At 39.2% G+C, this 27,516-nt stretch overlaps 1 protein-coding gene across 1 annotated transcript in view; it reads left to right on the plus strand.

Annotated features, from left to right (window-relative positions):
- The window catches only part of stpg2 (sperm-tail PG-rich repeat containing 2), a 98,019-nt gene that overhangs the window by 16,069 nt on the left and 54,434 nt on the right, over window positions 1-27,516 (plus strand). The window contains exons 7-10 of the mRNA XM_057832201.1: window positions 5,034-5,132; window positions 16,922-17,081; window positions 18,183-18,346; window positions 20,953-21,045. Of these exons, the coding sequence (XP_057688184.1) occupies window positions 5,034-5,132; window positions 16,922-17,081; window positions 18,183-18,346; window positions 20,953-21,045 (516 nt within the window). The remainder of the gene's footprint in view (window positions 1-5,033; window positions 5,133-16,921; window positions 17,082-18,182; window positions 18,347-20,952; window positions 21,046-27,516) is intronic.

Genomic DNA, 27,516 nt, shown 5'->3' on the forward strand with positions numbered 1-27,516 from the left:
ACGTTCCATATACAGTGTTTATGTGATTCTTATGATTTCTGCCCTAACAATTACGGTTATGTTATTTATTTATTTCAGTTAGGGTTATGTTATTTATTTATTTTTTTACTTACCAAAAAGCCCCATTCATCTCCAATTGCAAAAAACATACAATTTCAAATGCTACTTTTGCTACAGATTTTTGTCCGTTTCATCTAATTCACACATTAGAAAAAAAAAAAAAAAATCACAAAATCGAGGTTTGGAAAAACCTTCCCCATACATTTCCAGTGCCTCCATGTATTTACAATGGTACAAACAACATACATGAAAATATTTGACAAAAAAACTTTAGTACTGCTTTTACATTGCGTCATTCGTGGTTCACTACCCGTTCATTTGGGGTCACTTCCTGTTCAATTAGATTCAATTCCATGTCACTTCCTCTTGATGAAAGAGCATTTCCAAACCACCTCGTGTTACTTATGGGTGACATCCTGTTTGTTTTGTAACTTATTGGTGATTTTGGGTCTTTTCTGGGCGACTTCAGGTATAATTTGGTCAGTTCCTGTTTATTTTGGATCATTTTTAGGTGACTATCTGTTTATTTTGGCCACTCCCAAATTTTTGGACATTGGCATCCACTGATGAAGAGATAGACGTCCATTGGAACACCCTCCGAGTTAAAATGGATTGGGCGTCAATCGCCCTCAATGGCAGTAAGAGAGTTAAAATAGCAAAAATGATTTCTGCCTCGCAATAAACAGAGCTGAGTATTTCTTGGCTGCTCTTTTGTACCTTTAGGTGGCAGTAAAGTTTCATCTTGCAGCATTCTCCACTCTCCACACAGTGTTGCGGTGTTGTTACTCACCTGTGTGTGAACCACAGCGTACGGCGCCCCCTCCCCTTTAAAAATAGAGAGAAATCAGCGTTTGACTTGATGCCTGTGTGCACAGGGAAGTGAAACATCTTCCAGCTGTCAGACCTTTCCCCCCTCTCCCTACACTTTCCATGGCAAAAATGCATCAAAAACACATTTTAGCATGTTTAAATAATAGTGGAGCATCCTGTGACTTTCAGGCTTTGCCCTCTACGCGTTCATGTCGTATTTGCCCCCCGTGATTCCATCCGTCATCATTAGTAGCTCACAGCGCACAACTATGTAACATACGTGCACGTAAAGCAGATGGGTCATTAGTCACTGTGGGGACAGAACACCTTCTTACCTTAGCCGTCCCACTGAAGCTCATTAAATCATCTTTTGGACATGCAACACTTTCAGACGGGGCACGTCTCTTCTCATCTGATGTCCGTTTTAAATAGAACCAAAACCATCTGCTCGTCCTGAACTTTTTCATCATTGTCTTCCTCATAATTATCATCATCATCATCATCATCATCATCATCATCATCATCATCATCATCATCATCATCATCATCAGTGGCTACTAAGGCTGTCAAAATTATGGCGTTAACTGGTGGTAATTAATTTTTTTGAATTAATCACGTTAAAATATTTGATGCAATTAACGCACATGTCCCACTCAAACAGATTAAAATGACAGCACAGTGTAATGTCTATTTGTTACTTGTGTTTTTTGGAGTTTTGTCGCCCTTTGCTGGCGCTTGGGTGCGACTGATTTCATGGGTTTCAGCACCCATGAGAATTGTGTAATTATTGACATCAACAAAGGTGGGCTACTAGTTTATTTTTTGATTGAAAATTTTACAAAATTTATTAAAACAAAAACATAAGAGGGGTTTAATATAAAATTTCTATAACTTGTACTAACATTTATCTTTTAAGAGCTACAAGTCTTTCTATCCATGGATCGCTTTAACAGAATGTTAATAATGTTAATGCCATCTTGTTGATTTATTGTTATAATAAACAACTACAGTACTTATGTACCGTATGTTGAATGTATATATCCGTCTTGTATCTTATCTTTCCATTCCAACAATAATTTACAGAAAAATATGGCATATTTTATAGATGGTTTGAATTGCGATTAATTATGATTAATTTTTAAGCTGTAATTAACTCAATTAAAAATTTTAATCGTTTGACAGCCCTAGTGGCTATGTTTACATGGACACTTTTATTCGGATTAAACGAAAATGGATTAAAAATGCTTCATGTGCACACCTCATTCGGAATATTCTCACCTGATCCAGCTCATTCTTATCAAGATTCTATTCCAAAAGAGAGGGGTGGTTTATGTTGATTGATAATCCGATCGGCGCGCGTGAAAACACTTAATTCCAAAATTTCGGCTCAAACAGTCTTTACCTGTCAGTTGATACTTTTCTGTTATTGCATTCCCAGAGGCTAGTAGAAGCAGAGCAAGCAGAAGAGTGTGTAGGCGCAAACTGAAGTGGTCTGTATCCGACACGAACATGTAGCTGGAGATATGGAAAGATCTTAAATTTGTGCCACCATCTATTATATATAGGGGAAACCCTGCTGGGTATATGCTATCCAATACAAGAATTGTTGATATCTACTTTTACCGAGGGGCAGAGGTGGACAGAGTAGCCAAAAGTTTTACTCAAGTAAGAATAGTGTTAATTCAAAATAATATTACTCAAGGAAAAGTAGTCATCCCAAAAATTTTTTCAAGTACAAGTAAATGTATTCAGTGAAAACAATACTCAAGTAATGAGTAACTGCTTTCAATATCAGGTAGTAGTTTTGTAAAGTAAAGAAAAAATTTCTACCATGAAAATAAAATGATCATATCTCCAGTTTTCCGTGGTCTATCTGTGCCAAAAATATACTGAGAGAGAGATTGAAATCCACGCTTTCGAGTGAAAAGGTTTCTTTTTTACAGTGCTTTAAAGACACTACGTGATTGAACAGGCTGAGTCATATGATTATTGTTGCCATGACTCATTGGTGGAACTAGTAGAGCCACTGTGGGCATATCTGGCAAAAATTAATTCAAATCTAATATACTGGTACTGCTAAATATGAATTTTAATTCATTCCAGGACCTGGGTTGTAAGTCGAAATGGTCGTACGTCGGCGGGATTTTCCTGTAAGAATATATTATAATTCAATTAATTTGTTCTTCAGCCCAAAAACCTACGCTAAATCCTTCATAAACTCTGCAAGTACAATTACAGATGGAAAAACAAACTATCAATACAAATCGTAGTAATAATAATCACAAAAATTATTGAATTCCGACTACAAAACACAACAGAAATGAAACATCACCCTTCTAAAGAGTGCCCTCTAGTGGATCAAACATACTTCCTACCATAAAATGAAAGTGATCATATCTCCTGTTTTCCGTGGTCTATCGCTGCCAAATATAAATGGGAAGAGAGGTTGAAATCCATGCTTTCGTGTAATGCGATGGCAGCGCGCTATGGGAAATTGTTTATTTTTTACGGTGCTTTAAAGATGCCATTTGATTGAACAGGCAGGTGGGATCATAGGACTTCCGACTGCAAGCTTGCCGTGGTCATGTGGAGTCATGTGATTATTGTTGCAACATTTCATTGGTGAAACTGGTTGAGCCACTGTGGGCTAGTAGATTAAAGAGGGGAAAAAAGTATCACCTCTAGTGTAAGAAGGGTAAGAGTAGTGTTTCTTTTTCTCAAATCTACTCAAGAGAAAGTAAAAAAAATGGGGTGGTAAAACTACTCTTTGAAGTACAGTTTTTGGCCAAAAAAATTAAATGTAACAGCGTAAATGTAACAGCGTAAATGTAACTTGTTTTCTACCCACCTCTGCGGATGGGACACAATGTAGGGAGGGATGATGGCATTAAAAAATAAGCAATCACAGTCAGTCCTCTCAGTTTAAATGAATTGGACATTTGTTGTTGTCAATGGAAGCCAATGATTTAAATGTCCCAAAATACCGTTCATACAACAGGAACAACAGGCTTAATATCACACATTCCATAATGCATCACCGAGTTTCTGGCTTTTCTTCCTGAAAAACCTACAGTAATACATTCTTTTTAACTCAACCCCACGCCAAGTTGTTTTCGCACACATTGCTTAATAACATTCGTGTCATGCCGAGGACAGCCTGGTGTGAGCCAGACGCAGGATTTTCCTCAATGGTAAAAACACGCAACTCAACAAAAAAATATCAGAACAAGTGTCCCCTTCTCTGTTTGAGTGTCTGACTGCAAATTATTATTTCTTAATGTACTCTCGGTGTATATTGAATTCAGACAATAACAAACTTGTTCATGTCACGCACGCAGACACTGTAAAGTCATGAATAACTAGAAATGCAATTTCTGGAGGAATTGTGTGGGGATCCTTTGATCTGATGGTCTGTAAACTCCCACAAGTCACTTTCATTTCCTGTTGATTTTGGGCCACTTACCAGTGATTCTTGGGTGTTTCGTGTTGATTTTGGTTCACTTCATTTACAGGTCATTGATTTATGGCATTCTTCCTAACGATTTTGGGGCGATTTGAAGACATTTTTTTGTCAAAAATAATGACGTTGCAGGTGATGTCTGCGTCTTTGGAAATGAGTGGAGGCATTGGAAATGTATAGGGAAGGTTTTTTTTGACAAAGTTTGGCAGAACTGTACGTTTTTGCTTTACTGGCAAAACTGCAAAAACTAGGAAAAGTAGCATTTTGAAAATTGTTAAATGTGTTTGCTATTAGAAATGAATTGGGCTTTTTATTTGTCCAGAAGCCTGAGCAACCTGAGTCGCATGAATTTTTTGGAACATTTCCAAGTTGGGACATGGTGAATCGGTCTAAGGATGTGTGCTGATCAAGGGTCGTACCCAATAAGTGGAGAAGGAAAAAATCCCCACAGTAATTGATTTTGTGCTGAAAGTCACTTTTCAATTCCATTTTATCTCATGTTTTCCAACTGTGGGTTTTTCATGAGGAAAATACAATATTTAAGTGGAGACAGTACAAGCTAGTTGAAGTCACATTTGCCAATGCAAGTCAATAAGTGGGCGGCGCATAACATCACAGTTTAGACAATGATTCGGTGTATTTCTGTGAAAAATGGGGGTGTAAGTTGCTACTTGCCGCCTCAAATCCACTTGTTTTTGCACAGGGCGTGCCTGGTCCCGGACATTATGACATCAGAGGACAGTTTGAGAGGACCAGCGATAAAAAGCAGCCGGTTACCTCCTCCTTTCTATCTGAAACTGAGGTACAATACAAAAATCACACAGTCCCAAAATTTTAAATTTCTTAATTCATTTAACTGAGTTAGTCGTGACTGTTTCAGGGTCATTACGTCTACATGGACATTTTTAAAATCCAATCAGTTTTTGGATTAAAATCATGATTGGATGCACTGTCTTTTTTGCATCCAATTTTTGAATCTTTGTGTTCTTATGATCTGACCCATTTTAATGTACCACATGGGAGTTTTCATGGACACTAAAAAGACTGATCCAAATAGGACTTGCGTGTTCTTACATCAGAACAAATATTTTTGATCTTTGCAGATTGATGCTGCCTTCATGTGGTGCAGTCATTTTGGTAAATGTGCTAAGAAAGTTTTTCAAGAAGATTTATCGTTAATTTGCACTTTTTTTGACGCCAACATAATAATGGAGTGTACAGATTTACGTACAGACCTCTTATTTTTTAACAAAGTGTTTGCTAGAATGTTCAGTTACAAACAAAAAGTTACTATTTTCATTTTAATTCATTCTATTGTTGTAGTAGATTAACTAACAGTTTGTCTGCTATGGTTTTTTGCTAGGACAACAAAAGCACATGAACAGGGCATACTTGTAATTCAAATGTAGTATGGATGCAGTAAGGTTCATCTTTCCCAAAGCATTTAAAGGCAGTATGACTAAATATACCGGAAATAGTAGTAGAAGAAAAAGAAGCCGTATTAAATTCTGTGTTAACAAAACATCGCTCTGTCCATAAAATATTCACGTTAGTTCATGTATTTTTCCTGTCTTTCTACCATCAAGTCTTTCACCAATATTAAAAATATTAGCAACTGGGCCCCTGCTAAAAGCTTTGAATAGCTTCTTTGGAGTGTCCTTTTCGCCCATCTTATCCTGTGAACTGCTTGCGTATGACCATGTACTGTATCTTGATGTGCGAATGACCTGAACTGAACTGTAAATCTTTTAATATCTTCAGCAACGTGTTCGTATCTTCATGAAAACATTTCAAAAATTTGAAAGGAAAATGGAAAAATCGGAGCAAACCGTCTTTAGCGCACATGTCTGTGGAAGACAGGGTAGGCGCAAGACTAAACTGGTCTTTATAATATCTTAGAATTGTTCGAGGACCTGACAGTAGAAAAACTGAAAAAAATATAAAAAATAACGCTAACGTTTAAAATAGAAATAGACGGAGCTGTCATGGCCCCAGTCCCTTCTGCAGCATTGCCTGATTGCCTTCAATTATCCCCACCTGTTCACAATTCACCTACTCACAGCCCAGCCAATAGCACTGCTCCATTCAGCAATCAACCTGTGTATTTAAAGCCCAGATTTTCACTTCCACTCTGTCAGATCGTCTGCGAAGCCTGCCTGTTACATCCCTGCTTAGCCCTCTGAGTCTGACTCTTGTTGCCGAATCTGAACCTGCCCAACTGCTGCCTTCTCTCCTGCCCTGGTAACTCGACCTGCCTTTTGCTTTTGGAAACCTGACTTCTGCCTAGCCCTTGTCTGTACTGCTGCCATCGTTTCACCTGCCCTGCTGGTCCTGTCAATAAATTGTTGAAAACGTGACGCATTTGTGGTCCTCCTCTGTCGGGTCCGTGACAGTAGCAATGTATTTTGGACACGGAAGTCGCCCGGGTTTCTTCTTCTTCTACTATTTTTGGTGTATTTAGGCAATCTAAGCATGTCAAAATAGTTTGCTCTGACCAAAACTGATGTCTGAGTGTCCATGAAAATCCAATCATAATTTTTTGTTTTTCTGTTCTGCTTAGACATGGAAAATGGTTTTCATGTGCCACATGAGAGTTTGGTGGACTTTGTTTATATTGTGTTGTTTATTCAGAGGAAGCAGCTGACAGAAAAAGGGTTTAGGAGCCATAGAAAGAAAGAACAGTTTTTTAAAAAATTATTCATTCATTCATTTATTATTATTTTTAAAAATATATTTTTTTGTATTACAAACAGCTTTCTCTTGGTTTTGGGGCACCTAAAGGTCAGGGGGATTTTGGAGTATTCCTGTCTCACTTGGTGTACATTTTGGATCACATCCTATTAATTTTGGGGCAATTCAAGGTTTTTTTTTAGTCAATCAAAAATAATGACTACCACTGGACATTTTTTTCCTGATACAAGTTGAGAATCAATAAGAGTGGATGGACACATGTTTTTGGGATTTGAATGTGCCATTATAAATGCATGGGGCTATTGAAAATGTATTGTAATGTAATGTAAGACGTTTTTGTGTAATTGTAGTGGAATTGCACGTTTTTGCCCAAAACTGGCTGACAACTTTTCTGCGCCTTGATTATGTGAATGGAACAAAAAACTGTAGGACAACATTTTTAAATTCTTAAAATGTTGCTTTTGCCATTGAAAATGAATGCTAATGCTCACAATATGTGAATCTCATGTTCTATATGCACGTATTATTATTAGCCATTACGTTTAACTGTGATGATGAAGTATTACTTAGCATTCCACCATGTCACTGCATACTGCATTATGAATTACTACATGCAATATTTGACTATCATATTACGCAGATGGCTTCATTGTGCCCGTGGGATGAGAACAAGCTATCGATTGTGTTGGCCTAGATAAGCAAATTAGGATCCATTTGGATGCATTTAGGGACATTACTCTGCATAATGCCAACGCTAAAAATATTTCCCGGATATAATCTAGGAGATAAACGCAGTCAATTAGTGACTTCTCACAGGAGAACGCTGCTCAGTACGTGTCCCAGATTGAGATGGCAAGTTACTTTTGTCGGTGCGATTCTCAGAGATGAGGTGAACATGAGGGAATTAGCACGTTCAAAAGCACAAAGGTTTCCAAAACCTACATTCGCTCGCTTATCTTAATGACTAAGCCAAAAATATATATTGCCGGTAAATCACTGTATTTAGATCACAATTGAGAAGAGGAAGAGATTAAAACTCATTCAATGTCACTGACAGCTTTTAACACAATCGGCTTCATTTCAGTTGAAGCAATAAAAAAATTAGGGCTGTCAAACGATTAAAATTTTTAATCGAGTTAATAATTTAAACGTAATTAATCGCAATTAATGGGAATTCAAACCATCTATAAAATATGCCATATTTTTCTGTAAATTATATATATATTCTGTAAAATAATTTGTTGGAATGGAAGGATAAGACACAAGATGGATATATATATTTAACATACGGTACATAAGGACTGTAGTGGGCATTTCACTCTACTGTCATTTAAATCTGTCTATGCTGTCCTCACTCCGAAGCGTCTACTTTTTCCAAAGCTAGACAGCTAGTGAATGACGCCTTAATAATCAGACTTCTTCCTTTTTCATCTGATTTATTAATAAAATGGCCTCAAACCATTGTCCTCTTTAGACCGTAGTGAAACTACAAAAAAAAGTACACAAGCATTGCATTAGCAACAACGTTAGCTTAGCACGCTATACAGGTTCACTAAACATAAACAAAAAGCGTCTCATACAAAAAATATAACATTTCGCTTACTAACATAATATGTACATTCTTTACAACAACCATACTTACGGACAAATCTTGTCCAAGGATCATATAAGCACAACATTACAACGTAGGCGTCAGCCCGAGACGTCGTGCAGCCATATTGAACTGGCAAGAAAGCAATAAACCATGTCCCAAAGCGACCACAAGAGTTCGCTGTTAAACAGCACAAAAAACTAGAGCTGTCCCGACTAGTCGACATAGTCGACGTCATCGATGACGTAAATCCGTCGACGAGCACAACATCCCGTCGACGGTTAATGAAGGGTTAAAAAAATATATGCGCGGAAAGTTCAGAATGTCGGATGCTCTGTATGCAAGCGGGAAAAGCGGCACAAAGCCAAAAAAGCGCACCAGAGTGTCCAAAACATTGACTTATTTCAAAGAAACAAAGGAGGGTACTCGTCTGTCCTGCCTCTTCAATGCCAAGCATGGCTGCACGTCGGCCGTGAATAAACACCTCAAGCGCCGTCACCGTTTGTAAATTTTTTTTTTCATTTTTTGTACACCAGAGGGTGCTGTTGCCTTACTAAATAATAATGTTTCATTGACAATGGGCCTATAAGTGCTATTAGTATTGTTCTTAATGCTAACTGAAAGGTTTATTTCATGTCATGGTTTATTTTATGGTATAGAAAATTATATAAGGTTAAAAGGTCATAAGTATATACAGTCTATACAGTGATTGCACTCAAGGGAGACATTGTCAATGATAAGGTAATAAATTAAGGTAAAGGCAATTCATATAGGCAATTCATTGATATATAAATAAGTTTTAAAAGGAAAAAGGTGAAAAGTTTTCATTACTTTCTAATTGTGTTGTTTTATTTGTGTGCACCGTAGCTCTTACAGTGTGATTACATCAAGGATGGAATAAAAGTTGTAAACCATCAGTTTAAGAGACCATCTTTTCAATCGGGATGCTACACTAGTTAATTCTATCAGCATTTGAACTCATTGTTTATTTGTGATTTATTATTGTTATTTACGTGTTTATTTGTACTTTAATAAATAATTTAAGTGTTCCAATATGTTTTTTGTGAATTGATAAGCGTCAACAAAAATGTCATTGCTAAATTAGTAAACAAAAAAAAAAATATATATATATATATTTTTTAAATTATTAGATTAGTCGACTAATCGTAAAAATAGTCGGCTGACTAATCGGGAGAAAATTAGTCGTTTGGGACAGCCCTACAAAAAACCTTGCTGTAAAACTGACCAAAAGGCAGAATACTGTCTGAGCGGGACATGTGCGTTAATTGCGTCAAATATTTGAACGTGATTAATTAAGAAAAATAATTACTGCGCGTTAACGCGCTAATTTTGACAGCCCTAAAAAAAATACAAAGCAATTTTGTTGCGTAAACATTTCATACATTTGAACAAAAAGCATTCTTTTCAACAAAAGTGGTAAAAGATGACGATTTTCAATTATATTGCACCGATGCTGGTATCGCAAGAGGTCCAATACAAGACGAAAATGCAGGCATTCGATGAGCACTAAGAAATAATGCTGAGCAATACCTACTCTTCGAGATTTAGTTTCCAACCACCAGTCGCCCTGCCTAAAATAACTGCGAGCTATCCAACCTGCCGTAAAAACGGAGTTTGCTGCTTTTCCCAAAATGGCCGCCGATTACGAACTCTCTAATTGTAATTATTTTACACTCACGTCAGTATGCAGCACAGTTGGACCTCGACATACGAACGCATCGACATGCGATTCTTTTGACATACAACGAAACCCCTTTTTAAAATGATATATCAATTCTTGGCAGAATATCGCTTAAAAAAAAAAAAAAAAAAAATATATATATATATATAAATATGTGTGTGTGTATATATATGTGTGTATATATATATACATATATACATATGCATGTGTATATATACTGTGTATAGTCACAACCTTTGTATCAATCCAATCCTGATACACAACATTATAGTATTAAGTCTTGAAAAAGAGGGGGTCGTCTTATAATCAGGGCCGTCTTATATTCGGGCCAATACGGTAGCTCAACAAACTTGTCAAAACCAAAGTGAAAACCTGTACACCAACTACATTTAGGTAAAAATGAGGGCGGAGCTGCACTCCCACTGTATGCGAGCCTTGCAAGCAAGACCATACTTCCTTATTCATTGATTGATCATGCAGTATCGTCTAGCAAACCTCAACTGTCCAGCCACTTCACTGGTCATCTGACGTTACAGCTAATCAGTAGAAAGAGGCGGGAGCTGCAGACATGACCAGGAAGCAACTATTTGCTTGAATACAATGTCAGAGTGCAAAGTGGTTCAATTTCTCAAGTTTTTTTTTGGAAACACACTTCATTTCCTCATTAAAAGAAGAGGAAAGGAAGTCACGAAAAGCTTTTCTTGACTGGAAATTTTAGCGAACCAATCTGTCATCTCGTGGCTTCATTTGAATTGGTCGTTAACTGATGGCGAGCCAATCACGGAACAGAGGCCGAAACTGCAGACGTGACATCACCAGGAAGAAACTATTTGCTTGAATACTATGGTGGAATGCAAATATGTTTTTTTCTGAAATACACTTCATTTCCTCATTAAAAGAGGAGCAAAGAACGTCACTACAAGATTTTTTTAACCTATAGTGTTTTGAAGGTTCCTCCATGAAACAGGTCACGATTCAATCTTTCCCATATTGATATGTGGGATATATTCATAGTGGATATACTGTATGGAATAATCAATCTGGCGTGCCAGATTGGTGAAAATTTCAATGAAAACAGTGGAGCTTGACTTAACTGCACTGCACTGCATTACATTGCATTTCCACTGTAAGCTAAATTTTTTGAAGGAAATTACGTCGTCATTTCTGGACTTTAAAGGGGAACTTTGAAGTAAGGTTGGCCAACCATGTTTTTGAATAATATCAATGGCTAAACAATTATAAGCATATTTTCATTATTTTTTTTAACGCAACCCTTCCAGATTCTTTGTTTAACCCATAGCAATGCCCTTGACAACGAAAATGCTTTTCTTCAGCAATTACGTCACACCTAGACATGCGAGGGAAGTCCACCATAGAACAGTATTGTTTGTTGCATTGCTTCTCGGTAAGATGCCACAGCGGTGTGTGGCGATGTTTTGTTCTCGCTCAAACGAAAAGTTGTATCAGTGGCCAAAGGATAGCAGGGCACGTAAATGGACATCTTTCGTTCGCACGAAGCGAATGAATTTCATGCCATCATCGAGTAGTGTTCTCTGCTCCAAACACTTCGAAGATGCCTGCTTCCTTAACCGGTCTGCTTATGATCAAGGATTTGCCAAAAAGTAAGTGTGATTTTTGGACAGATGACTGATGTTTTGTCAAAGCATAGCTGCCTACTGTTGTGGAATTGAACAGTATAAACTAGCGACATTAGCCGAAAGTTAACTCGTGGAAATCCCCGATCATAGTTGTTGTTGCGTTCGCTAGGTTAAGCGTGTTTAAATTGTGCGTCATCTACGATCGTGTCCGAAAGGATTAATCCACTGTCAATTGGGAAACGGGTGTGGATGTGCATATAAACGGGTCGGCGTCAGGGTAATTCACGGTCACGTTGCTGTAAGAGACACACACCGCCGGTTAGTTTGTGCACATTTATTTGTATTTGTATTATGTATTTCCACCTTCATGCTTCAAGCATTGCATTGCTTATGGACGGTTCAGCGTTCACGGTGATCGCATGATAGGCTTCTAGTTTGTGTTTTATGAGAGCCGCTGACAGGTGACAGCTGAAATATAGCGTGTTGGTTTAGCGTAGCCATTGAGTCAATCTCGCAGCGAATCAGCGAGCGCGCAGGTCACGCAGTGAATCATGGGAAATGTAGTCTTGGGACAACACTGAAGTGGTGCTTTGTAATATGTTCGCTTGTGTGAAAAAACTACATTTCCTCACGCCATTAGACGCCAATTCCTGCCGAGAGCTGTGCCGAGCTGTGTTCTAACTTTTCCATAAGAACTGCTCCATGTGTTAATAAAGAGACAAGGTTGTCAGCGCGTCGTGTGTTCGATACATTTGTAAACAAAAAGCTCATAACAAGACACTATGCACAATCTGTTTAAGAGACACTGGAGTGGGAGGCGAGGAGGAGATCGGCGAGAAGCAAAACTTTGCGGTCGAATGTGGCGGCAGTCCGCTATTATTTTGTTTTCTTATTGTTGCCACAATAAAGTGGAGAAAGCCATCGAAGACTCATCTCCTTCTTTCCCCCCAACGTTTTTATATTATTATTTTATATGCACGAGAGCTACCGGATCTGCCAAAATGAACATGAAGTCTGATTATTATTTTTTTTAACAATGTCATCAAATAGACAAAAACATAACATTATGTGCAAATGCCTGCATCTTCAAATCATAAAAATAATAACAGCCTATATCTTACCAATGTTGTAATCTCGATGGGTCTTGTATCTATTCCATGTCAGGTAGTCTAGGCACACTGTTTGCATTCTGATTAGCGTCTGGCTAATACATGTTAGATCCAACATAAAATTCCAAGCTCCTCTTCTTCCTCCAACTCTTCAAAAACTTGGATCTCCTCCCTTGCGCTCGGTCTATCGCTTATATCGCTGTTTGAATCATTGTTTGAAGGGCTTTGTATGGCGGCCGTATGTATGGAGCTGCCAACGCTGTTCCCGGTGTGACGTATCACTTCCGGGTTCGTCCCCTTTCAGGCTCGAACTTCGGAAACGCGATTATTTTGTCAAATATACAACATATAAATTATTTTTTCATGCTTTATTTGGTGGACAATGTTTAATTACTTTACTTGTGACCCTATTTGGCATGTGAAGAAATTAGCTCACACTACAGCTTTAATTCAAACTCACTAACAAAATGGTCACTTGTTAACAAAAGACACACAAGTTATTATTATGTGCCATACTCCAACGACTTGAGAATTTTTTTGTTTTTGTTTTTGCATAAGTAAGTTTTTTCACGTTGCCACAACGCTCTAAGCATGTCGCACATGCGAGGGAGCCCATCTGTCAAGCTCATGCCGCGCCTTTATGCCCTCTCCCAAAAAAAGACTCCCAACTGAGTGAACATTCTGATGAAGTTCATTAGAACTCTGTTATGATGCCACAAAAACACACACACATATCTGAGAACAGGCATGCGGCCATTGTCCAAATGCTATTGTGGGAAGATCGTGACGAGCGACAAACGGGCAGATTCCCACTGTTCCTCTTATCCGTCTTCCCTCCCTCCGTACCTCCTTATCTCATTTCCTCTCCATCCCTCCACAGGAGAACACGCAGTGTCACACCGAGATGAACATCTAAGAAAACTGTCGCCCCGGGTTCTAACGCCTCGCTCGCGCACAGCATGCGGTCAGAAAAATTAGGTCGGAAACTCTGCCTTCTTCAGCCTTTGTGTTTTTGTGCCAGCCGTGGCAAGGAGTAAAAATTTAATGACAAGCATACAACTAGAAATGATGGCACCTACTCAGCACTAACTAAAAAGTTTCATCTCATTAGCCACAATTGACAGCGTTAAATGAACCAGATCTTCTCTAAAAAAAAAGCTGTTTTTACATTGACCATTAGAGTGTCTATGACATATTAACACTTACTCTTCAACACCTAAACAAAGAAAACACATCAACAGTTTTCCTACTGTTCTAACTGCTTTAATATTACAGTATTTGATAGTGTCGCGTACGTGTAACTATCTTGTTAGGTTCCTGTTCATTCTACAGACGTTATCACATGACTACTCGAGGTCATATCAAACACGGAAAAAGATGGTAAAAGATGAGTTAACTTGGGCAGTCATTGCGTGCTATTTCATCTCGCTGTTTGTGCCTTAAAAAAGCATTGTGTAGCACTTTGTGGTGTTTTTATATTTCGTTTGTTGACATTTATAGTCAAACTTAGTTACGTTATTGCATTGCTGCAAGCAGGAATTATCTATTACTAGGGGTGTAACGGTACACAAAAATCTCGGTTCGGTACATACCTCGGGTTTGAGGTCACGGTTCAGTTAATTTTCGGTACAGTAAGCAAAACAAAATGCAAAATATAAATGTGCTAGTTGTTTACTACACACCTTTGTGCTTTCAACAATAGGAACATTAGACTATACAAAGCTAGAATTCTGCTCAAAAAGTAGCGGGTATTTAAAGACAACAATTTCCCTTTCAGACCCCGCGTATTGGTCAGCTTTCTTTCTGAAAGAAGAAAAAAGTCCTGTGCTAAAGAGAAAAGCCATCCCATGACAAAGATTTTAACATGTATTTTACAAATGAAATGCCTTAATGAATCTTTTTTTTTCACTTATGAATGGTTTTCAAAAGCTTTATTGGTGGATTTTCTCAAGTTAAAGCGCCACACAAAAATTAATAAATTTAATTGTGTAAGCAGGATCTGTGTATTATTATTTAATTACAGGTGTTTTAGCTCATTTCAATTTATTTTATTTAAATGGGCTATTATTCATTTTATTATCTGTTTATACTTTACAAATGTGATGTAGTATTCATTTATATTGTATATTTTATGTTGTATAACTTTAGGTCCTATGTGAATATTAGTTCCTACTTGTTTTGTTGTGGTAGGAGGGTTTGTATTGAACTAGGGGCCGTGTTGATTATTATTATAGCAGAGAAGACAGCAGTAAATCAACAAAGACAAGTCAACTGTGCCCCAATCTACCACTCAAGAGGTCTGATGGACTCAAAAAGTGGGTTACGATTGCATATTAGTTTGACAATCGACCGGATGTTTTTTTACACGAGTGACTTCCGGTCTGCCCGATCCTAGCTACCGGTAGTAGTATTGACGTAGGAGGGTCACGTCTCGCGTCAAATAACAAACTCTGCCGTTCTTTTCGCGTGCGTCGTGTTGAGCTGCTTCTGGGACGCGTCTAACACGCGGCCGCACTGCGACTGGTGTGCATTGGCTGATTGACTTTCACGCCCGTGTTTCACTGCGTTCTCGCGGCGGCCACCTTGTCGCGCCGTTGACGTTTCTGGGTTATACTGTCCTACCATGTTGGTCCTCATTATAGTAGAGAAGATGGAGTAAATATACTCTACACAAAGAAACTGTAACCCGATCGACTCACAGCCTCGAAAAGTAAGGGTTACATTACGTCAGAAACTCTTTCGGAACTCTGTTCCAAACTGAGCACCACGTACCGAAACGGTTCAATACAAATACATGTACCGTTACACCCTTATCTATTACAGTACGTATTATATGCCAAATAATTCTTCACAAAACCTTTCGTAAAATGAATTTTTCATGTACCGAAGCTTTCGTATCTCAATTTACCACTGTATTGCGTATCATATTGTTATGTAGTCAGACATTTCCACGCCTATATTGACCACACAGTAAATTCAGGACATTACCATTCACAACCCTGAAACTAAGGAAATGTATCAATAACCCTTCTAATGTTCTAACAGCTTTTACCCATTGTAGGGCATGCATTTATTCCAGTATGTCTCACATTAAAATGTCCCAAAATCAACAGGAGGTGGCCCAGAAATGCCCCAAAATCAATAGGAGGTGACCTGAGAATGCTGCAAAATGAACAGAAAGTGTCCCAGGAATTACCAAAATCAACAGGATCCTGGAATTGAAACTAAATCAAATCGTATTGCCTCTCGCAGTTCAAATGGATTGGACTTCTATCGCTGTCAATGGCACTGAAACATACTTTACAAAAGATTCAGTCAAATTCCTCAAATACTTGATGGGCGGGTAGGCAGACCCAACAACGTGTATATTGTATGTATATACTTGTATATGTATACAAGACATTAAAAAAAAAAAGTAATTTCCCCGTAATATACCCCATACGGAAGGTGTAAAATTCCGGATTACGCAGCATCAAAATGAATCATGTAAAATCCAGTCGCATTATTCCGTGGCTTTTTCTGAACCTTGTAGTTTGTGTGTGCTATAAGTGCCGCCGAGGCTGACTTAGCGTCGCTGCGGCTGACACGGAGAAACTCTGATGAAAGGTCTATCCAGCCTGCTTTGACAAGCACAACTTGAGCGCTGTTAAAATAGCTTTTGCCTGGGAAAAAAAACTCCGACACCAGAACTGTGCTTATTTCTGGACCTGGTGGAGTTTAAGCAGTGAAAAGTGCAGTCTTTCACTTATTGTCAAAGTGTGGGCATTAGCATTAGCACCTCATGTAGCAAAGGAGTCATTGTGATAAAATTTCAGAGAAGCATTGCTAGCATGATTAAGCATTAAAGTGGATCTTGGAGTGCAATATTTTCAACTGACGTCGCTCTGCCTTATCCATTAGCGCTTCAAAGTTGCCAAGGAAGCGTCGCCCCCTGTCGGCACCTATGATGACCCGCGCTGCGCCATCAGAACGGTTCACAGTGGGACAGGGGTGAATAAAAGCCCATTTGGTGTCACATCACACCGCTTTCAGACGAACCACAATCGAGGTTCCGCACCAGGTCAGTGAAGTTACGTATGTGGTTGTTTTATTTAAGGTAGGAACTTTAATGAGTTGTCATGAATTAATTACAGAAAGCATGGAGGCAAGTTTACTCCAATTGAGGTCATATTCATTCATTCATCTTCCATTCCGCTTATCCTCACGAGGGTCATATTAACCCTCACATTGCTTGTCATGGACAATAATATACTAGTATATAATATTATGATATACCTTACATTATAATTCAAATTTAAGCCTCATTCGAGATAAGAAATGGGCAACTTTAAAGATGAATTAAACATCAAGTGCTACATTTTGGGTTAAAAAGCCAAAGTTACGATTTGCTTGAGAACGTGGGTTTCACGGTGATCATCCGTGTCCTTGTGTATAGATAGAGTATATACATGGGTGAAAGTGGGCCGGAACGCGGTTTTGGCATGAGTTTGGGGGCTGTTCCGGCATACGGTGCTTTGATCCCGAAAATATGACGGCAACTGTCAAAACTCTATATTTAAAAAAGAAAACCCTGCCACGCTGCCACACATGCATCTCCAAAAATAACTATCTACTAACATCAAATTTACATACACAAGTGTTAACAACAAGCCTAATAAAGTGCTTGTGTCGATTAATCAATTTCCACCAAAATTTATTATACATTTATTTACTCAACTATATTCAACGTATAATTAATAAATGCCACAATCCGCATCAGAGTTCCAGTTATAGTTTGGGCTTTTAAAAGTCAAAGTGATGTCTCGTCTGACACCGGGATTTCACCCCGATCCTCTGTATGCTTTTGCCCCCAGAAAGCATCTCAGGCAGCCATGAGAGTAGATCACCAGGACGATTTTACTCACTCTGGCTCTCTCCCAGTCCCAGTCTTAAATTCCAAACTATGGGGTGAGGGAAGGTCCATAATTTATCACGCTTTAAATAAAATTAACGGCATCAAAGGGGGTTCATGTTCACACGGTTATTAACATTAACTGGCAGCATTACTATATACAGTATATATTCGTTGCTAGTATGTTGAGACTGCCGAAGTCAACTTTTCTCATTAAAAGTCAAAGTACTTTAGAATCATCATGGTGTTAATGTTATTTTTAATGTCCAGGTCCTGGGTCCTACAATGTTGTGTACATGGGTTTGGCCCAGGAGAGTTTGAGAAGGGCATTTTTAGAAAGAACCACGAAGGGAGGCTTTGGCTCCACCGCTAAACGCAGCAGCAGCTTCCTCAACAACGAGTTCGGACAAGGACCCAGTCCAGCAGAGTACAAGGTATGGCAGTGCTTTGATTGACCACTGTAACTCTTTCAGTGTTATTAACAATGATAGACGTCAAATCATGTGGTTGTTTTCATCCTTCTGGTTTGAGTTTAAAAGATTTTGTCAGTAGAAGATGTTCAATCTATTTGAATGGGAAATCTGGCAGTGCATGAACATTAGTTCACGGAGCATTTTTAATGGAATGGATGTCTATCACCGTCAACGGCAGCTAACGAGTAAATTAAGTTTATTAAGATCCACATTTAAAAATTTGAAGCTTTGACTTCAAGGTGACCCATTTCTCATTTTGCCTATGGTGAAATCATCCTGATATTTCCAAAACAAGATTAAAGTAGTGTTGAATTTTCATTTTTTCTTCTTCTTCTGTAATTCAATTAATTTTAATTAGTTCAGTTTAGTTGGGTGGATATGCTAGGAGCCATGAGGTCAAAGGTCACAGAGGTCAATAAAGGAAATTTCTAATAACTCAAGAATGAATGAAATACAAAAATACTGTTTTATCAAACTTGCAGGAAATGTTTATGATATGAGATTTAAGCGGTGATTAAATTTTGGGGTAATGAGGTCAAAGGTGACAGAAGTCAGAAAAGGAATTTTGCGAAAACTTGTTTCATGCTTCAAGGGAGTGCCCCATCTATCAAATAAGGCGATGCTTTGAATTTGGCTGCTGAGGCGGAAATCTGCTAAAGCACTTTGTGTGCTCATCTGGTTTTACAAATGTATTCATTCATTTTGAATGTTTCCATTTTGCCATGTGTAAATAAAATAAATAAAAATTAAAATAGGAAAACAAATAGATTTGTTTCTTTCAATTGAATATGTCTGAGTTAGTTTTGTGAATTCACCAGGAGTGTTGCCGGGTATGCCAGTTGTGCTGGGTTATTAGGGCCAAGGTTTGTCAAATCGATGCATAAGAAACCTTGAAATGTGGGCTTCCCCATGTTTTTCTCATGTATTCTGAATGGATTTATCTAAGGGCAGTATGGCCCGGCGTTGCTCGGGTGAAAACGTGAAAAGTGGCATTTTCTGTGCTTATTGTTTAGTTTCAAATGAATATTCCACACTAAATGGAAGCCTACAGAGATCAAACCCATGTAAGAACACTCCCAGATACAGTTCAGCTCTGTAAAATTTATCAAAATCCGCCGTTTCGGAATCCATAGGGAATAAACACACACATACACAGGCAAAGTTTGTAAATTTAGGTTATATACTGTACAGTATATAAGTTGTATAGTATATATAAGTTTAGATATAAATGGAACTTTGTCTGTGAGTGTGTCTGTGTGAGTGCGTGTTCGTTCCCTATGGACTCTGAAATGGCTTGACCGATTTTCTTGAAATTTGACACATTTGTACTATAATCGTCTGCACCTGGTCTTTGATATCGTCTTGTGTCATAGTACCCCCGATAAGTATGGAAAATTGAAACTCGAAAAAAAAAAGAGTAGCAGAAGGAATGGCCCGATTATAACCAAATTTAACACACTCAAATCAGTAGTGTTTCTCAGAAGTTCCAAGGTTGCAGAGCTTTCAATAGTGCAGAAAATCCCAAACCCGATATACAGGTAGTCCTCGGGTTACAACATACCCGACTTACATGATTTCGACTTTACGACGCCGTAGTCTAGTTTGCCATTTTCCAGTCTTTTTTTTTCTATTTAAAATAAAACATCGCCTAAAAATTCCTTATTGTACCTCACAGTATCTTCTTTTTTACTTTATTTCATTAATATAACTGTTCTGCCCTTTGGCGAAATGCATATTTCATTATACTGTTGACTTTTGTGATGCATGCTTTTATTTTGGTGCAGGAAACGTAGAGCAGGTAGTACTTCGGCACGTGGGTAGGAGCGCATGAACATGCGAAGAAGAACGTATTTGCGCAGACGAAGAATAGCGCACACGCACACATAGGGAGATCACATTTGCTCCCACGAAGAAGTCGCGCAGCCGAGTGAGAGAGAGAGGGGAAATATTATACCTTAGCTTGCTGTCTAACTAGGACTTAGCTCCAATATCATGGCGAGGACAGTACAATGACGTATAATACATGTTTTTAGACAGTTATTTTGAGATTTAGGAGGTAGTTAGGGGTACTTAAAGGGTTAATCCCGATTAATGCGGAAATTCGGATTACGTCGCCAGCATAGGAACGGAATTGGTCTGTAACCTGAACACTACCTGTATTCCAATTGCATCTACACTTTATATTAGATTTAAACAAAAATTGGCAGATTCGTTCGTTTGGGTCATTGACAGTCACCACGGAAATTTTCACACCAGAGCGCCCCGAAATAGAGTGACAAATTGACAGTCAATAAACTGTTAATAAGACTACTTTAAAAGTGGTGTTTTGGTAATATAGGTCATGGTAAGGGTATTAACAAACCTTGGCCCCAACAACCCAGCACAATTAGTATGCCTGGCAAAGCTGGGCTATACTGCTTGTATTAGTATAAATGTAGATGATACGGTTTCATTTACCATAGTTTTGTTTATTTCAGTGCAGCAACATTTTTCTAACTCTAGTTTTGTTCATTTTGCTGTACGTTAATAACCTTGGTTTGCACTGATCGCTGTTTATATTGTGTCAGGTGGAAAATCGTCCAGAGGAGCTTTACAAAAAGCAGCACACAGCCGCATTTAGATCAGCCACACAACGCCTGGCATCCACAAATGTGGCCAAAGTAAGTCCCTCTGTATTTGTCGCTCAAGAATTAAAGCTCACTACTTAACAAAAAGTCTTTCAAAAAAGAGGAGCACCAATTTCTTTCGACTTTATTAAATGGGGCATTGCAGCAGCAGGTTCTGACCCACTCAGAAATCATGCCAAGGTTCGTGTTTTCCCACAACTTTTATTATCTTTGACTGCTTCCTGACTTTTACTTAATTAGTTCTTTTCGCTACTTTTCTCACATTCTTATTAGTCTCCTTCCAAGAAAAGTCTGCCTTTGTTCTAAAGTTGACGCTTTGATCCATCACATTCTTTTTACGTTGACTGAAAAAACAATGTTGTTGGACAATCGTATATCCCATCCTTCTACATCTTTGAGAATGTATTCCTCACAATTAGAACATACCATTATGTTCATTCACTCTTTCAGTGCCGTTGATGATGACAGACATCCAATCATGTGGTGTCCAATAATCCTTCCTCTGTGAATTTAAAGGTGCAACAACAAATAACTTCTAAATGAAAGCAGACCATATTTTTGACACAAATTCATCCCAAAAAAGTGACAGAAAAAGATTAATAATTAAAATAGAATAATTTGTCTTCGTTTCTCAGCAGCCTTGGCCCCGGCCAGTACAAAATCTCCAAACATAGGATGATGTAACAACAAGAATGATTTAAAGACTTTTGAAGTCTGCGAGCATGATATCCATAGGCTTTCTATTCTTTTGTAACTGTGTGACCATTCTGTCAACATGTACTAGCTAGTGCAGTACTAGAAAGCTAAGATTGATCATCAGGTATGGTGATGACATCACCCACATAATTGGTGAAAAAAATGTTGGTGTCAGGGAAATTCAACTTTGAACTCCAAGAGAAGTGTCAAATGGATAGCTCAATGAGAAATGAATCAGACCCCAACCATGGATTGCTCTGCTTCGAAGGCTTTACGAACAAGAGCTCTCGGGTACAGATGCGGAGCCGCGCACGAAGTGCCCTCTCCGCATGTGGACAAAAGAGAAATGCAGAGCATGCCTCTGTTTGTGGGTTGACATCATAGAAACAAAACCGAAACTTACTATAGCATATCCTGGTAAAAACATCTCAAGTTACAGAAAAACATCTCTAGTAGGGGAAAAACACCTCAAGTTATGACCTTGAACACCGGCTCTGGCGAGAACGATGATGAGCTCAGTCTGATGAGCCAAAGTTGCCCATTGTATTCATTCAGGGCATATTGGAAAACACAGGAACATAACAGTCCATATTTGGGCATATTGTTATACAGTCTACAATAGTCAAGGCTATGGGAAGGCACAGGTTAATATAACAATGATGCTCTATGCTATAATCAGGGGTGCACATAAGTGGTCCGCATGCGCGCATGCGTACTGGACGTAGACAAACGCGCTGGCCCTCAACGGCTTCCATACGCTTTTGCGTACCGATGGCTGACCACTGTATTTGCGGCGGACACGAGAAAATAACTTCTCAAAATGTCGAAGAGGCAGGCCACACTGAGTAATTACTTCCGTATTCCCCCACCCCCGTCTAAAGACAGACAGACGACAGAGACGTCACCGGAGCTACCAAAAAAATAACTTTTGCTGAAAAGTGGCTACAGGAGGTACCATGATTAGAAGCAAATGATGCTCGCTCGGAAATGCGGTACAAAATGTGCCGTGAGAATCCCAATGTCGCCGATAAGAGCAGCGCATTTTATGTAGGGTCAAAGAATTTCAGCCATCCAAACTTTGAAAAGCACGAAAAAAACAGAGAGCATGTGGGAATTAAGCAAACTATCGATGTCAAACAGGACCCCACTCGCCCTATGGACAAGTGGCGGAATAGGGCGGAATAAAGGTAATGAACAGCGACATGCACTGACAAACGTGTTTTTGCTCGCATTTTACAAAGCTAAACATGCACGTTCAATGAGGTCTTATGAGGAGGACATCCCACTTTTAAAAAGGCTTGGAGTTAATGTGGGAGCCGCATAATGCCCTTTATTTTGAAATGGTGCTTTTTATTTCTTTACATTTCACTTCAAAGTAATGGCAATTTTGTTGTGCCAGTTGATGTTAATCAAGCATTAATTGTTAATATAATTAATTAAAGTTAATTGGCTCTAAGTAAAGCTTGTCATAAATTTATCGCATCAGGTGGGTCGGCTCTCAAGCTGAATGAGGACCACGTCACATCTCCAGGTCCTCCTCTGAGAACCTGGGCAAAAAAATTATGTGCATCCCTGGCTATAATGTTCTCATGCAAGCATAGCAAACGCATACAAAATATGATGTATAATGGTTGTGTTTAAGCATGAATAAAATTCTCTCACAGTGGGTAGATCCATTGTTTTAGATGGAATACCTATGAAGGGTTTGAGTGTCTCATCACTGAAATTTGTGTTCTACATGTAAAATGACATTCGTGCAGTCAGGTAAAATGTTTTGACATGGTCACCATTTCTTAGGACTTTTAATGGTGCCCTTTAAGTTTTTGACATTATTTTTCATAACCTTGGATGCCATTTTACCAGGTTTGCATGACAATTTGCATTGAAAGTGCCCAGAATGTAATTTTGTTAGCCATTTAAGTTAGTTTGGTCTCTTCTGCAAAATGGAGGAATCTCATTAATATGTAGCTAACTGGAGATAATTTGGATTCTCTTTCCTCTGATTGGACATCAGTCGAGTAGGTGTGTCAGTCAGTAGCTCGTGGGCATTGGCAATGCATGTGGTGAATGATGCATCACTGCGACGTGGACTAGGTGTATTTATGTCAAGAGGCAAGCTTTCACAATGACTTCCTGTTCAAAAACCCGGCAGTAAGTGGGATTTGTTCCCAATAAGGGTTGGACTCTGCCAAGGTTGCCCTTTATCACCGATTCTGTTAATAACTTTTATGGACAGAATTTCTAGGCGCAGCGAAAGCGTTGAGGGTGTCTGGTTTGGTGGCCTCAGCATTGCATCTCTGTTTTTTGCGGATGATGTGGTGCTGTTGGCCTTATCAAGCAGTGACCTCCAACTCTCACTGGAGCGGTGGCGAGTGTGAAGCGGCTGGGATGAGGATCAGCACCTCCAAATCCGAGACTATGGTCCTCAGTCGAAAAAGGGTGGCGTGCCCTCTCCGGGTCGGGGATGAAATCCTGCCCCAAGTGGAGGAGTTCAAGTATCTTGGGGTCTTGTTCAAGAGTGAGAGTAGGAGATCGACAGGCGGATCGGTGCAGTGGTGTCTGCAGTGATGCAGACTCTGCACCGGTCCGTATTGGTGAAGAAGGAACTGAGCCAAAAGGTGAAGCTCTCGATTTACCAGTCAATCTACGTTCTAACCTCACCTATGGTCACAAGCTGTGGGTTGTGATCGAAAGAACAAGATCGTGGATACAAGTGGCTGAAATGAGTTTCCTCCGCAGGGTTTCCAGGCTCTCCCTTAGAGATAGGGTGAGAAGCTCGGTCATCAGGGAGGGACTCGGTGTCGAGCCGGTACTCCTCTGCATTGAAAGGAGCCATTTGAGGTGGCTTGGGCATGTGATTCGGATGCCTCCTGGGCGCCTCCCTGGAGAGGTGTTCCGGGCATGTCCCACTGGCGGGAGGCCCCGGGGACAACCCAGGACACGCTGGAGAGACTAAGTCTCCCGGCTGGTCTGGGAACGCCTTTGGAATCTGCTGGAGGAGCTGGTTGAAGTGGCTGGGGAGAGGGAAGTCTGGGCTTCCTTGCTAAAGCTGCTGCCCCTGTGACTTGACCCCAGATAAAGCGGTAGCTGATGGAAGGATGGATAATAATAATAATAATGATTAGAGATGTCCCGATTGATCGGCATCCCAATCGATCGTGTCCGATCACGTCATTTTCAAAGTATCGGAATCGGCAAAAAATATCAGCCATGCCTTTTTTTAATATATATATATTTTTTTTTCGAAATTAAATCGTTTTCCAATTGTATTTAACGTTACAGACATAATATGTAACACTCATCCATAGTCTTTAGTTTAGGCTTAAGGTAGGGTTATCAAATTTATCCCGGTAATTAAATTTTTTGAAAATGTATCACGTCATAATATTTAACGCAATTAATGCATGCGTTGCACGACCCACTTACGCATTGTCGCGCTCAATCTGTAATGGCGCCGTTTTACCTATATAGAGAGATAAAAGGCAGCGTAAAATGAGTAGAGTGATTTTTGGCAGCCTTTGGAGCCTTTTTTTAATAGGCTAAAGCCTTACAATCCCTCTCCCTACGATTAGACATATCATGGGAAGCAATGTGGGGAAGCAAGGTAGCAATTGATCTTTTTCTTAACACCTTATGTTATTTCCCAACACAGAGAAGATATATCAATTGGTAGGACTATGCATAGTCATGGTTCCACTTCCCATCATGCATTTGGGTTGAATGGCTGCAGTATCATTTACTGAAAGCTCAACAAATACCCTAGATGGCAATATTTAGTCACAATATACAAAGTCTTTCTATCCGTGGATCCCTCTCACAAAGAGAATGTTAATAATGTAAATGCCATCTTGAGGATTTATTGTCATGATAAACAAATAGAGTACTTATGTACTGTATGTTGAATGTATATATTCGTCCGAGTTTTATTCATTTTTTTCTTAATGCATTACCAAAATGTATATGATCGGGAAAAATTATCGGGAATGATTGGAATTGAATCGGGAGCAAAAAAAAAAGCAATCGGATCGGGAAATATCGGGATCGGCAGATACTCAAACTAAAACGATCGGGATCAGATTGGGAGCAAAAAAAAAACATGATCGGAACAACCCTAATAATAATAATACATTTTATTTCTAGAGCGCTTTTTCAACCACACAAAGCCGCTTCACAAGAGACATGGAATCATAGTACGATCAAAACAATTATAAAAAAAAAAAGAAAAAGGTATTACAAGGATAAAAGATTAAAAGCAAAATAAAGAGAAGTAAGGATATAACAGAGCTAGGGTTTATGTTGGGTAAGAAAGAGTGAACAGGTGTTTTCAGTCTGGATTTGAAAAGTGATAGTGTAGATAAACTGCGAAGATCAGGGTGTAGGGATTTCCAAAGCTGGGGGCCACACTGACTAAAAGCTCTGGAACCAAAGGTGGAGAGACGGACACGGGGGACGGAAAGGGGGAGGATAGATGAAGAGCGAAGTGGATGGGGTGGATTGTTTAAACGGAGTAGATTAAAAAAGGTTGGGAAGTACCTCACTTCCTTGTGGTCTTGTACAGTAAATGGAAACACTGCATCGCTTGACAATTAATGTACAAGGACAGCGCACTGCTCTGTTTGTCTTATATTGTCTATTGTATTCTACTATTGTCAATTCCTTACTGACTGCTCACTTTACACCAGTTTACAGGATTAGCGCCCCACAAACAGGACAGGAGAGATTAGGTACTGACAGTGACGACTGTGTAAATCCAATAAATGTGTTGTAATAAAATATCGACACTTTCCGTCAGTCTATCAATTTATTGATTGGGACAGAGAGTGCAACAATTTATTGCAATATCTTTTTTCTTCCCCACCGCTAATTTAGACAAAGCTTTATTTATATACCTACCGTATGCTTATTGAGGCACATTTTAGATCCTGGAAGTGGCGACATCCAGACGGCTTTTCTCAGTGTTTAATACTCCCGATAATAGTGTGCAATGAAAGAAGGACCGAAGAGGGAGGCACTTACTGTATTGTGCATGATGTGATGTCACACTGTGCTAAATTTCAAATGCTATCGTCTGCAGAAGGATTTAATTTTTAAACGTGATTGCAATCAAATAAAAAAACTACTTGGATAACACACTTCAATTTGATGCAGTGGAAAGTGAGTAAAGGGCCTCTTTAAATGAGCAACATTAGTAGACCTTCAATCCATTTGAACTGGAAGGGGTGGCAGCAAATGAACATTCTTTCTGGTGGCACTGAAGCATGATAGTCAATGCCAGCCATCCCATTTCTCATTTCCCAGATTTGATGTCTATTGCTGTCAATGGCAGTCATGCAAATTGGTCTGGACATTGTCGCTCTTCGTAAACTGTGGTTCATTATAGGTCATTTCTTTATATACTAACAGTTGTGCTGCCATCATTGCAAACATTTTGTGCTAACTTTGCTTCTCGAGTTCCCCTGCTGTTAGCCATGATGCTATTGCTTTTGGTGCCACAAATGAATCTGGCAATGGCTGCGGATTAAAACATGGAAGATAAAACGTTATGCAAATGATGGAACAAATCAAACAAAAGACGTCGCCCGAGAAGAAGGAGCTGCTATCAAAGAGGCAATATTCAAGTGAGTCAGATAACAGGTGTCCGTGACATGATCACTGGCCGCGTGCAGATATTTTTGTGACAGAGAGCAGCTTTCAAATTCGTCAATGGCGTCACTTGAAGTGTCTCGCTGCGCATAAAACAGACAAAAAGTGACTGGTGCGCTGATGCCTCCGTGCGTCCTATTTTTAGTAGCCGCTTCCAGGTTATTG

This window comes from Corythoichthys intestinalis, chromosome 3 (assembly GCF_030265065.1).
Source record: "Corythoichthys intestinalis isolate RoL2023-P3 chromosome 3, ASM3026506v1, whole genome shotgun sequence".
In the NCBI taxonomy this organism is placed as follows: domain Eukaryota; kingdom Metazoa; phylum Chordata; class Actinopteri; order Syngnathiformes; family Syngnathidae; genus Corythoichthys; species Corythoichthys intestinalis.